The sequence below is a fragment of the Pteronotus mesoamericanus genome, unplaced genomic scaffold (assembly GCF_021234165.1).
Source record: "Pteronotus mesoamericanus isolate MK-2021 breed Mesoamerican mustached bat unplaced genomic scaffold, CSHL_Meso_final contig_68, whole genome shotgun sequence".
NCBI lineage: Eukaryota > Metazoa > Chordata > Mammalia > Chiroptera > Mormoopidae > Pteronotus > Pteronotus mesoamericanus.
Genome location: NW_026555234.1, coordinates 2,999,358 through 3,012,432, shown reverse-complemented (window position 1 = coordinate 3,012,432; position 13,075 = coordinate 2,999,358). Strand labels below are relative to the sequence as shown.

Sequence of the window (13,075 nt, the reverse complement as noted above, 5' to 3'; positions counted from 1 at the left end):
CTGAGACTGATGCACGGGATGCACATCATCTCACGGCGCACGAAACGCCCAAGCGGCCGGCTGTCGCGTCTGCGCCCTGCGCGGGGAGGGGAGCTGGTCCGGAGGCTGAAGAGCCTGCGGGGTCTCACGTCCATCCCAGGGCACAGCCCCCGGCGGCAGGGCCGCGCCTCGCGGGGCAAGGGAGGCAGAAGGCCGGGTCTGAGCACAGGTGGCCCTGGGCCTGCCACTGGAGGTCCCATCCCGGCAGGGCACGCGGGGCCTCTGAGCTGCCTTTGTTCTGCCTCAAGGGGCCGTTCAGCCCCGGGCTCCGGAGGACAATGGTGCCCACTGTGCGGGGGGCCGCGCCCGCCCCGGGCAGCACAGCGGGTCCCCGGTGGGCCCTGCCCCCCAGGCGGGCCAGCGAGTGCCTCCTGGGCTCCGGCAGACGGGCCTGGAGGCTGCCAGGGCCTGGCCCGTGTTGCTCTGCGCATGCCGTTCCTCCCGCCTGGAATGCACTGGAACGCCCTGCCCCTTCGATGCTGGGGACCCTGGCGCCTCTGCACTCAGCTCTTCTGTTCCCCCTCTTACCCTGCTCACTCTCCCGGCCTAGCGCATAGCGAGCGTTCCAGAAGCAGTTGTTGAATGAACGAGTGTGTGAGTGGACGAGCGAGGAGGACAATGACCTTGCTCCTCGTGGGCATGTCCAGACCCCAGCGCCCCCCTCGGCGTGCACGGGGGGCCACCAGCGTCCGTCAGACGGACGTGCAAAGGATGTTCAACCGCACTGGTATTCGGAAAGGGATTAAAACAAGTATTTTTCACCCACGGCATTTGCCAAGGTCACACAAATGAGAGTACCTCATGCTAATCCGCATGCGGTAAACTAGAGAAACTTTCTGAGGCTAACTTGGCAATGCGTGTCCGGAACATTGAACACGTGCATCGTTTTTACATAAAACGGCATGTATAGGGCTCTCCCTTAAGAAAATCATTCCAAAATGTGGGGGAGGGATGGGAGTAGGGAGTCTTCGTACTCAAATAGTGTTCATTCACTTGGTGTGGGTTATGAAGGCAAAAAAAAAAAAAGCAACGTCAGTACCCAACAGCAGGGCTGATGAGCTGAGTGATGGCCCGTCTCTCACAGGAAGCATGTGCGGCCGTTACGGAAACTGGGGGGCGGGGGCAGAGGGGACCCAACTCCGCGGTCCCTCCCCTGGGGCCCACAGGGAGCAGCAAGTGTGAAGGCTGGACCCTAAAACGAAAAAACTCAGAACTCAGGGCTCCTCCTGGAGCTGAGGGAGTCCCTTGAATACTATAACCCCACCCAATGGGGAAAAGCGGCCCAATGGGCGACAGGCTCTCACTATTTCCACCAATCACAAAAGCCAAGGGACTGGGAGGCCGGCCAAGGGTTCCACCTTCCCAGGAAGCCCAGCCTTCCTCCTGGCGCACAGTAGGGCCAACTCTGGAGTCTGCAGGGCCCAGCACAAGATGAACATGCTGGGGAAAGCGTCATCAAAAGTTACTGAAATATATAGGCGTTTCATTGTCTATCACTTGTTATGGTGTTATTTAGTTGCTATTTAATGGCAACTGAAATAAAGGAAAAAGGTTTAAATCACAGGCATGAATTTTATTGCTCATCATTCTACAGCACGATTCTAGTCTTAAATGCAAACAGAAGAGCTTTGACCTGGGATGCAGACGCACGGAAGTACACAGCTCGTACCGGGAGCTCCAACGCGCACACGCGCTTTGTTCTTCCCAGAGCAGCGGACATGCTGCCCGAAACCAGCTCATCGGCTTTGATTCCACCTTTTGACGCTCGCACGCGCTGCACACAGTGACGGAAAAGGCTGAGAGGAAGGGGAGCCGCGGTGGCCCGGGGTTTCCCTTCCTTCAGCAGCATCGCTTTCAGCACATGCAACCGGCGAACGCAGGGACGCGGCATGAGCAAGAAGGGATCTGTTAGGGGCCCTTGGTCCTTGGTGCCTTCCAGAACGTCCCTGACTCCGTCGTGCATTCAGTTCGAGCTCTGGCTCCCCGGAGGGGACACGACCTCTCTGGGCTGCCGTTTACGTGATCACAGACACGCTGAATCCTGACGGCCCTGCCTCGTGTGGGAGCTCCGCCACACTCCAAGTGAACACGAGGTGAACACGAGGTAAATGGGCTAAGGAAGCTGCGCGGAAACGCTTGTGGCACGTGTCACCTCTGATCACACACATGCTCCACTGTCCCATCAGACATCGCTTACAAGACACGGGTGCAAAGATAAAACTATTAGACATTTCAAGCTGGTAACAGCAGAGCATTTAACGAAGTGCAGGGTGCTCCTGAGGGTGGGGCCATGCCTGGCCGCGCACTTACACCCCGAGAAGCCGGCCATGTAGCAAAGCGCTGGAAAATGCACATAACTTCGCGCTCAACTTGAACGGTAGCCTTCAAAATGGTTTACACCGAGAGATTACAGCTTTCCTTAAACATGGATGTGGGCGTTTAAAAAAAGACTGGAAGGAACTGCGGCGAGCTGCCAACATGTACCCCTGGGCGGGACTGGAGCGCCCCCCCCACTGCCTGCGCCGTCACCCCGCGACCCCCTGAAACCCCCCCTGAAGCCGCAGCAGCTCTCGCACACGGCCACCTTCCCCAAGACCTCAAACGCCTCCAACAAAAACATCGTTTGGCTCTGCGGCCTTTAAGGGTAAAAGCCAAAAGCCGTGGCAAGCATCAACCACCAGGAGAGGACGTGGAAAATTTTATTTGAATTGGGTGTCCACCTTGCAGAAAGAAAAGGAGAAAAACCCTGTGCTGGGAGCCCAGCTGCCTGCACGTCAGGGTCAATGAAAAGCAAAGGGCACGAGGTTTCGGGGGGGCGGGGTGTGGAGCAACAGCGACCCCTCCCCAGGGTAGACCATCGCCCCACAGAACCTGTGACAACCCAGGGCGGGATGCCGTGAAGGGGAACAGAGGCCCGGAGAGACGATGCGCTTTAGTGGGCAACGCCCAAAGGTGTCCCATCGCAGCCTCCGTCCCTGCCCCCACCCCTGAAACGGAGACAGCGTACGATTGTACAATCCCAGGGAAGCTTGTGCAAGTGACGTCCTGAATGGAGACAAAAGGAGCAAAGATCTGGTCTGGGCAGTGCACATCTTGATTTTCAAAACTCGGAGGCTGGGTCTCCCTCCGGGCCGGCTTCAGGCCGCCGCCCCTGCGAGCCCCCCCCCAGCTCCACCCCCCGCTGTGGTCCCCCACGGGGCCGGGATGGAGGCTGCCAGCCAGTCTGAACACAGCTCTAAGGGCCGGTCCGACTCCGACCCCTAACGAATGGACGTCCTTGGCCGTGGACAGTATTTATTAAATACTGACCATGCCCCGGGCCTCGGGCTGGGCGCGCTCACAGACACCAAGCCATTCGTGCCCCGAGCTCCCGTGAGTGTTAATTCCCTAAAGGGGGGAGTTCATGGAGGAGAGGTCACAGCATCAAACAATTATGTGCCCCTTGTTTACAGTGTCCACAGGAGAAACTGAGGCTCACAGAGACTGGGTGGCCGGCCCAGGACAAGGGACTAAGCCAGACACCGCCCGAGGCGGGTCTCCTGGCTCCAGCTCTTGGCCTTTTCCTCTGGTCGGACACACCAGCTCAGCAGCCCCGGGGCCGGGGCGAACCCAGAACTGGAAGCTTTGATTAGAACCCAATAAAAAAGATGAAAGGCGATACCTATGCAGAGAGCACGCAAATCAAAACCCTCCTGGGCCTTACGAATCGGGGCGAGGGCCAGGCGCTGCCTGGGTTTCCAGAAAACCGGGAAAGGCCCTGCGCGTGGCGGGACCATGGGCTGCAAGTGATGGAGACTTGGCTGAAGGCCGGGAACGCACCAGCGCACGGAACTGGCACATCGGGGGCGGGCGGACCTCCAGCCTGGCCGCCCCCAGGGAGTCTCAGGTGCCCCCGGCGCCCCCAGGGCTCCCTCGCTCCCTGCCCTGCCGTCCACAGTGCCGTCGGCTGGAGCCCTGCTGCCCTCGCGGTCTCCAGGTGCTGGCGGCAACGGCGGGCTTCCGCGCCCCATCGCAGCACGGGCCTGGCTTCCCACAGCTCTCTCTGCTCTCTGCCCGGCCTCCAGAGCGATGGCCGAGGGGGTGGCGTGACCACGGGCCACGCTGGTCCAGACCGCAGCCCCAGATCTCTCGCTGGGCAGCCCCCGAGTTCTCAGGGGGTGAGGGGCACTCGCTGCTGGGAGATCAGCCACAAAACCCACCTCAGGGAGCCAGTCTGGCTGAATGCTGGGTCTCCCACAAGCAGCGCGCCCTCTGCAGGGTGGCTCGGGCCTGGGCAGGAGGCTGACGTCACCCAGGGCACCAGTTCAAAACATGGAGACAATCGCATGCGGCAGAGACCCCCCGGATGCTGCATGGAGAGGGGCCTGTGCCCTCCCCCGCACCTTACCAATTCCTGAGCAATCTCGTCCCCCCTGGGAGCTCCCCCTCCTCGTCCCCAGCTGTAGAGTCAGGATAACTCTGCAGAGGTAAACCGTCACTGCGAGACCCCACGACGCACACAAGGGCCGCAAGGACACACGGCAAGAGAAACGGAAGAACGTGTCCTTCCACACACAAAGAGGCGTGTGCACACCACAGAGTTTAAGGGCAGAGAGGCCGGGGGGGCAGGAAAGTGGGGGCCCCGCAGAACGTACCCCCAAAGGGTATTACCACCAGGTGCTGGGGAGTGACCGCTGCTTCCCAAAGAGACCGTGCCACCTGCCACCTCCCGGGCCGCAACCCCTGGCTGTGAGCGCCTGCATCTGGTCCATCCCTGCCAGCCCAGAGCCAGACCCAGGGGAGCTGTGCGGGGTGAGTGCCCTGTGCACGGGGCAGAGGGAGCTGTAACCCAGTCTGGCCCAGGAGCGCCTGCTTCACACAACCGCAGCCAGAGAGCAGAGCTGGGAAGGGGCCCTTGTGGGGCAGGTCTGACTCTTGATAGAAGTCTGAACGGACAGATACCTCCTGGCGCTCCCAAGCCCTGGGGCCCCCTCCATCCACTGGCCCGAGAGCCTCCACTGCAACCCCGTCCCCAACACCCACACACTCTGGCACAGTCCTCTGTGCCCCACGGTGGCCTGCACCCTCGCCCAACCCTCCACCCTCCATCGGTGGAGCTGGGCCAAAGTTAGAGAAACAAAAACCAAAACCAAACCGTGCTAATTCACACCGAGGTGTCAATGACTAAGGAAACCCAGGCTCTTCCCAAAGTATTCGAGGTTTTACAAAGGACTCAGAAACTCAAGCAGGACTCCCAGTGGTGGAGACGGCATTGAACTTGAGAGCTGAAGGGCGAGGGTGAGTCAGCCACGAGAAGGGTGGCAGGCGGAGGGCACAGCCCACACAAAAGCCGGGACGAGGAAACCAGGCTGCTTCAGGAGCAGGAAGTGGCCAGGGCCACCGCGGGTGCTGAGGCGTGTCTGGGGACCAGATGACCGGGGGGGAACAGGCAGCTGTACACCGGGGTCTTTTGCAGGCTCCCAGGGTCCACTGTTTGCTCATGAAGCTCTTCCAGGAAAAAGACTTTTACATTTTAACAGCACAGCTTATTAAATGCCCCAGGAGACCAACGCTGGCTTTCGTGCCTTCTGTGCCAGTCTAATCGCTGACTGTCCCCGCAACCCTGTAAGTCGCTAGCGTTTCTCTCTCTGCAAAGGAAGGAAGTAAAGCTCGGAGAGGCCTAGCAACCGTCCCAGGGCGCCCAGCACAGGGAGCATCAGAGGCTGGATGGGAACCCAGCCCCCTCCGACCGTGACATCTGTGGCCACCCTTTGCCCTGGACGCACACCGCAGGCAGGGAGCGCCAGTGTGAACGTCTGCCGTCGAGGCCGGAAGTCCCACCTAACTCTGACTGTAATCATTATTACTGTTGCTTCCTCTCCCAGACCCTGCCCTGCCACAGCTGGCGCTCAGCCTGGGGTGTGGACCAAGGCCAGGCCTCAGTTTCTTCATCTATTAAATGGGGGGAAGGGGCATGTAGATGTTGTGTGAGGCCCCAGAGCACCATGGGAGCTCGAAACGTTTCAGCGGCCAGTTAGCAGTTCATAATTCCCAGGGGGCTCCATCCAGCATCTCTCCGGACCCTCACAGAAGCCCCAGGACCTGTCGGTAGGATCGTGTTAGTGATGCCCATTTCACAGATGGGGAAACTGGGAGGGCTCCCTTCCAGAGCACGGCTGCCTGACAGCTGGACCCCCGGCCAGTCCCCAGGGCCGAAACCGTGGCTGGCACACAGTAGGCGCTCAGGAACTATTCGTTGAATAAACAGGGAGGAATTAAAAACCATCACTTCTGCTCTAACTGCGCACTTGCTAAGAGCTGGTGACTGCTTGGGAGAAAGGGGCAGACAGGATGGAGAAAGAACTGGTGTTGGCCAATGTCCCCTGTGGGTCAGGCAGGGGGCTCTCTACTTTTAATCACTAAGCCCTGTGCGGGGTCCCATCATCCTCCACGCGGAGATGGGAAACCGGAGGCTTCCTCTGGAAGGCCAGACCCGAGCGCCTGCCAAGATCCCCTCTGGCCGGTGCCAGACCACTGAGGCTCCTGCCAGCAACCCAGCAGCCTTTCGCCCTCTGCCAGTCACCAAACACCCAGACACAGGCTCATCCTTCCTCAATCTCACCCAAGCAAGGGACAAAGGGCCTTTCAGCCCCCTGGGCCCCAGAGAGCCCTAGCTCGGGGCAGCCCAGCCCCCTCTCCCCACACACCCAGCAGCAGAGCATGACTCAACGGTTCTCCTCCCGGGAGCAGGGAGCGAGGAGCGCCCCCACAGCATCCCAGGCCCAGGTTACACACCCAGCCTCTGCTCTCTGGGTCAGGAAGCCTTGGGACCCCGCTGCCCCGGCCTCCGGCCTCCTCCGAAGGGCTCCGCTGCCGGCTCGCCCTCGCTTCCAGCCGAGCCAGGCAGCATCGCGATGGGACACCGCCCGGGAGCCAGGCGCCGAGTCACCGTAGCCGCCGCGGAGCCCACACAGGTTCCCCGACCCAGGCGCCTGGCGCACCAGCCCCACGGGTGCCTGCCCAGGGCCCCTCCCACTGGGGCATCCATGAGGACCTCTTGCCAAAATCCCACACTTTTCTGCAGCTGGTCCAGCAGCCCCTAGGGAAGGTGCATCCAGTCCCCAGACCCAGGCAGGCACCCAGCACGCGTTCCCTCCGCAGCAAGCTGACACCTCGCGCTAGCTCGCCCCATCCCTCGGGCTTCTCTCCGCGGGCCCCGGCTGCGGCTCAGGAGCTCTCCCCACCGGCGGCCGGCTCGGTGGAGGTGGCGCACGGAGACCCCTGGAAGTTACTGGCCCACGAGAGAGGCGTTGACCCTCCGATTTCCACCGGCCTTGGGCCGGGTGGGGCTTGGGCTTGTAGAGACAATTTGGGGGAATTCAAATGCAGGGCCCTTTGGAGTGGCATGTCCCACTTTTTTTTTCTTGGCAAATTCTGACAGTTTGGGGCCAGCTGCTTCTATCTCAGGATAATTCACCAGGAATAAAAGGCCAACCCCAAACCAGCCGCCTTCTCCCACCCACTAGGGGCCCTGCCTCCGGAGGCACAGGGCGGGGCGAGGACCGAGCCTCTTGGGGGAATCCGGCAACGCATTTCTTTTTCTGGGTCCCTCTTGTCTCCAGGGAGTGGGCAGCCTAGAAAATTCTGCGGGCTTTGGGCAGGGCTGGAATGGCAAATCCGGGGTTCTGAGCCATTAAATTTCCCCGAGATTTCTTCACCAGAATAACCGCAGGCATGGCCTTTTGAAAAATGACGGCCAGGGCCGAATCGGGACGCCCCCGGGCCTGGGGGGCGGAACGCGCCTGCCGGGGGACGCGGAGGAGGGCGCTGCCCCCTCGGGCGGCTGGGCAGCGGCGGCCGGGGCCCTGGGGCTCCCTCCCTCCCGGACCCGGGCCGGGGTGGAGCGGGGTAGGAAGGGTGGGGTGGGGCGGGGGCACACGACACACAGCGCGCGGTCCAAACCTTCGGAGGGCACTCGGTGCGACGGCATCCCCACGCCGCGGCCGGCCGGAGGGGGCCTCAGACAACACGTACGTTACCTTCAGTCACATAGCTGTGGTCCCGCAGGAAGCTGTGGTTAATTTTCCGCGTGTCCGTGTCCTCGCCCATTGAAGGCCGTGCCCGGTGCCCTGGGCATGCCCCGCCGCCGCACACCGATGCAATCCGCAGAGGTCGCGCCGGGCGCGCGGGCCATGCCGCCGCAGCCTAGCAAGGGCGCGGGCCGCCGGGGCCCCGGGGGGCGGGCATCGCGGCCGGGGGCGGCCGGGGACGGACAGGGGCAGCCGGGCGGGCGCCGCGGTCAGGCGAGCGCGCGGCGGGCGGGCGGCGGCCGCGGGTGGGGGCGGGCCGGGGGCCGGGCGCGCATCCCGGCCGGTGCGCGCTGCGTCCGTGCGCCCGGCGGCGGCGGCCTGGTGCCGGGGCGCCTGGCTGCGGCGGCGGCGGGAGGGGACGCGCGCGGCGCTGCGCCGACCAAGCCGAGGCCGAGCCGGGCTGCGCGGGCTGGGGCCGCCGCCGCCGCCGCCGCTGTCGCAGGCCCCTCCCTCGCGCCGCCCGCTCCTCCGCCCCCGCGGCCCCGCCGCCCGCCGCGCGCCCGCCGCCCAGCACCCCGCAGGTGGAGCCGCGCCCCGGCAGAGGCGGCACCCGGCGCTCTGGCCCTCGCGGGTGGGCACCTTTGGTGCCCGCGTGCGCCAGCTCAGGAGGGAAGAAGGAGAGGTCAGGTTGGGGCGGGGGCGCTGGTCAGCTGCGCTTTGAAGGGGCACCTTGAGTTCCCAGGTGCTTCAATCATGGGAGAGATGACCAATTGGAGGGGGTTAGAAGAGGGGGGGCAGGTGGGCCGCTTCCGCGCAGAGGGCAGCGACCGGAAGGAGCAGGAGGGGGAGTACGGGGAACCCTGGTAGGAGAGGGTTGGGAGCACACGAACGGAGGGGTCCCCCGGAGGGAGCGCAACACCAGAGCGGCAGGAGGAAGCCGGGGTGGGGAGCGGGAGCGGTCAGCGCTCTGCAAGGTAAAGAAAGCTCTGGATGAGACGGCCGGGGTAGTTGGCCTCCTCCAGGCAGAGCTCCGGGATCTGTCCTCATGCCCACCTTCCTACATCCTGGTGAGAGAGAGTGTTGAAACTGCCCTGGGTACACTCCGAAAACAGTGTTAAAGATGGGGGTCCCTCCCTGGGCCCATCCAGGCAGGGACCTCCCGGCCTGCCAGCCCTTGTCACCAGTGTAGCCTGGGTCACAGGGCACAGTGCCTGGCACAGAACAGCCCTCAGGAATATCTGTCCCCTCCTTCATCGACTGGCCGCCTCCTCCAGGCTGACCCCTTGCCTGATGAACAGAGCACAGAGCCTGTCCCTTGCACAGAGCACAGGCCCAGGCTGGGGCTTCGGGACTGCCAAGGAGAGGGGCTGGATCAACCCGCGTGGTATTTTCCTACGGGCTTAGCAAATCCTCCCTGGAAAGGGGGGAAGGACAGGTGCCCACTGCCTTGGGTGGGTGACCGAGGGGGCCGGGAGAAGGCGGGGGGACTGAAGCCCCGGGTGGGCGGTGGAGCCCATCGCCCCCCGTTCGGCAGTTCTGTGATACTTTGCCTCTCTGAGCTGGTTGGTCAGGGGCTCCAGGTTGCTCTGTGGACTGTGGGGGTCGGGGGGAGGGGTCCCGAAGGGGCTGGGGCGGGAGTGTGGGGTTACCACAGTGAGGAAGGCGGCGCTGCTGCCCGAGGTTTCTCTCTGGGGAGCAGGAGCCAGCGGTCAGGGCCCCACATGGGCCTGGGGGGGCGAAGGCGCCCCCACCCTACCTCACCCAGCACCGTGCAGGGCGGAATGGAAAGGGCCAGACCCGGCGGGGGTCCCGGGAGGAGGCCAGCGCCCCACCCGCATGCCCGGTGGTCAGCCCTGCTCACACCCATCGCCCGCATGTGCAGATTCAGTGCAAGGAGCGGGTGAGCACGAGGCCCTTCGAGGGGCGCAGGAGGCTGACGCCCATGTCTTCCCTGCCCCAGGCCCGCTCTGCTCAGGGGCCCCACAGCTCACATCCCGAACAACACCCTCTCTGTACCCTCCTCACCTCTAGCTCAGCAGAGCAAAATGACTTCAGCCTCAGACACGGGCAGACAGGCAGGCTGGGGCCCAGCACCGCCCACGGGGGCCCCAGGCCAGCACAGCCTCCCCTGGGCCGTGCAGGCGAGCGCAGGGGTGGCCTCCCCAGGTCGCGGGGTGTCAGGGTCCGCAGAGGCGGCCTCGTCCATGCTCTGGATGCTCACAGTTGTCATCAAGCTGGGCCTCGCCCTAACTCGGGCCCTTTACCGCTCCTCTCCAATCTTGGGGAGACCCCTCACCCCGTCTGTCAGCTGCGCCGGAACACCACCCCGCCTTCCGGGACAGCTCAGCAGTCCACCCCGAGTCAGCGTCGGAGCTAGGCTGGGGGCCCCGGAGCCGCTGACCTCCGGCCTCACTGGGCCCCAAGGCTGGGCACCAGCCCCTCTCCCCTCCCCCCACGCACACGCATGTGCCCCCCCCATTCCGCTCAGGTGCCCCCCTCAGAGCCAAGGCCCCTCCCTTGCCCTCCTGCACCCTCCCAATCTCAGCCGTCCATCGCTTCCCCTTTGGTCTTTGTGTCTGTCCCTGGCGCCCCCCCCCCCCCCCCCCCCCCCGCCCCACCCGGGGCACCAGGCTGAGCTCCTGATCCCGCCCTCTGTCCTCTGCCCTCAGCCTCCCTCGGTACAGACTCCTCCCCTTTCTTTCCCTCATTCCTGATGAAGGTTTGTTGAACATCTGCTACGTGCAGACACGGTCCCAGCATGGAGTAGAGACAGCACAACTCCCGCTGCATCGGGTTGACCTCCTAGTGGGGCGACAGCCACAAGATCAGGTGACCATGGAGCCTGCAGGTCATGGTGGGTGAGGGGAGAAAGCGGGGCGCAGGGAGGCCTGTGGATGAAGCGTGAGTGGACAGGACCTCTGTGACACGGTGAAGCTTGTCCACGTCCCTCTGGGTCTCCCCCTGGAAAAGCCTGAGACCATGTCCCCTTCCAGCTGCCAGCGTAGCTCTCGCCTCCCCTTCGCAGCCAGAGTGCCGGAAGGACACGTCCTCACTCGCCCCCTCCCCTTCCCCATCCACACTCACAGCTGGAGCCCCTCCGCTGGCTTCCTACCGCCACCCTCCCCTCCTCCCCGGAAAGACTCTGTGGTCCAGCCCGCACCCACCGGCGAGGACTTTCCTGTTCCCGACAGCGGATGGATTGGTCACTGGCCTCCTCCTTGAGCTGATGGCTCAGCAGCTGCGACCCTCTGGGCCAGCCCATTGCGCCTTCCTTCACTTCCATGACGCCCGCTTCTGGGGCTCAGCTGCTTTGTAAGTCATGCACTTTCTCGTGGTCCCTGAAACGCCATGTCTCCATCAGCTTTTGTTGGCCCAGCTTTGTTTTCATTGGTGTGCAGTACGTGTGCAGAATAGTGCACAAAGGTGACAAGTTCGACTCATCATGGAGTAGTCAGTGTATCACTGCCACCCATCGTGGGAAAAGAGGACACAGCCAGCCTCAGCGGGCGCCCCAAACGTAACCCCGCTGAGTTCCAGCAACGACGATAGTGTGTCACATTCTGAGAAACACGTGGAATTGACTTAAACACATGGCACGTGGACGGGCAGGCCGCTCTATGCGGATCGCTTCATTCGCGTTTCAGGTTGCTAGTGAGGTTGACAATCCTTCCATTTGGCCACTGGCCGTTCCTCTTCTGTGAATTGCCTGTTCTTCCTTTTGCCCATTTCGCCACTGGGTTATTTGACTTTTTTCTGGCTGACTTCTTGGAGCTTCTGATAAAATTTTATTACCTATCCTCTGTGTGTTTATGTGTATTGCAAACATTCTCTTCTGATCCGTTGCTTTTCTCTTAACTTTGTTTATGGTATTCTTTTCCTACAAAAGTCACTGCTTTGCATGTAGTGAAACTTACCAATCTTTGTCATTAAGTATTTTGCCTTTTGCGTCCTGTGAAATAAATCCTTCTCTACCTCCTGAGTCATAAAGAAGGGCATGTCTTTCTTCTACATTTAGATTTAGCCCCTCTAGAGCGTACTGTTCTGTTTGGGGTGAAGTAGAGATCTAATTATGTAGTTTCCACATAAAGAACCTAATATCCAAGTCATCCATTGAACAGCCTGTTTCTCCGCTGAGTTATAATGCCAACCTCTTCCTACCAAGTTCCCAGATACCTGTGAGTCGATCTCTGGACTCTCTGCTCTACTCCATTGACACGTCGGCTTAGCTTGACAGAAACACTGCCTGTATCAGTGACTGAAGCTTTATAATAAATTCTTGAAATTAGATCATCTTAGTTCTTCAAAGTTGTTCTTTTCTTTTAAAGTTGTTTTGGCTATCTGAGGTCCTTTGCATTTCTATATGAATTCTAGGATTAGTTTGTCAGTTTCCCAAAAAAAAGAAAAAAAGCCTGTTGAGATTTTAGTTGGATTGTGTTGAATCCATAGACCCACTTAGGTAGAAGTGCCATCTTAACAGTCTTGAGTCTTCTGACCCACGAATACCGTCTATCTCTCCACTTAGGTCTTCCCTAGTTTCTGTCATCAGCGTTTCATCATTTTTAATGTATGGTTTTCCACACCTGTTGCCAGATCCATGCCTCTGTTATCGCATATCGTAAACGGGATTTTTAAATGTTCGATTCTGATTGAGCTTGTGTCCTGGGAACTTGCTTAAATCATCGTTAATTCCCGGAGCGTTTTCGTGGATCCCATGGGATTTCTACGCAGGCAATCATGTCACCTGTAAATAAAGGCGATTCTACGTCTTCGTTTCTAATCGGAATGTCATTTGTTTCTCCTGCTTTATTGCACGGGCTGCGGCCTCTAGCACAACGTTGGATAGTCGTGGTACAAGTGGCCGTCCTTCCCTTGCCCCCAGTCTCGGGGGAAAGCATTCAGTATCTCGCCACCACGTCTGCAGGGTTTTCAGAGACGTTCTTCATTAAATTGAGGAAGTTCACTTCTAGTCATAGTTTGCTGAGAGATTTTTATCAGAAAGAGAGGTTGGGTTATGGCAAGTGTTTTTT

At 61.0% G+C, this 13,075-nt stretch overlaps 1 protein-coding gene across 1 annotated transcript in view; it reads right to left on the bottom strand.

The window, feature by feature from the left end:
• PPP2R2C (protein phosphatase 2 regulatory subunit Bgamma) overlaps positions 1-8,202 on the bottom strand; it is an 86,704-nt gene extending 78,502 nt beyond the window's left edge. The window contains exon 1 of the mRNA XM_054582225.1: positions 8,058-8,202. Coding sequence (XP_054438200.1) covers positions 8,058-8,127 — 70 coding nt within the window. The 5' untranslated portion in view covers positions 8,128-8,202. The remainder of the gene's footprint in view (positions 1-8,057) is intronic.
• Between the last annotated feature and the right edge of the window lie 4,873 nt (positions 8,203-13,075).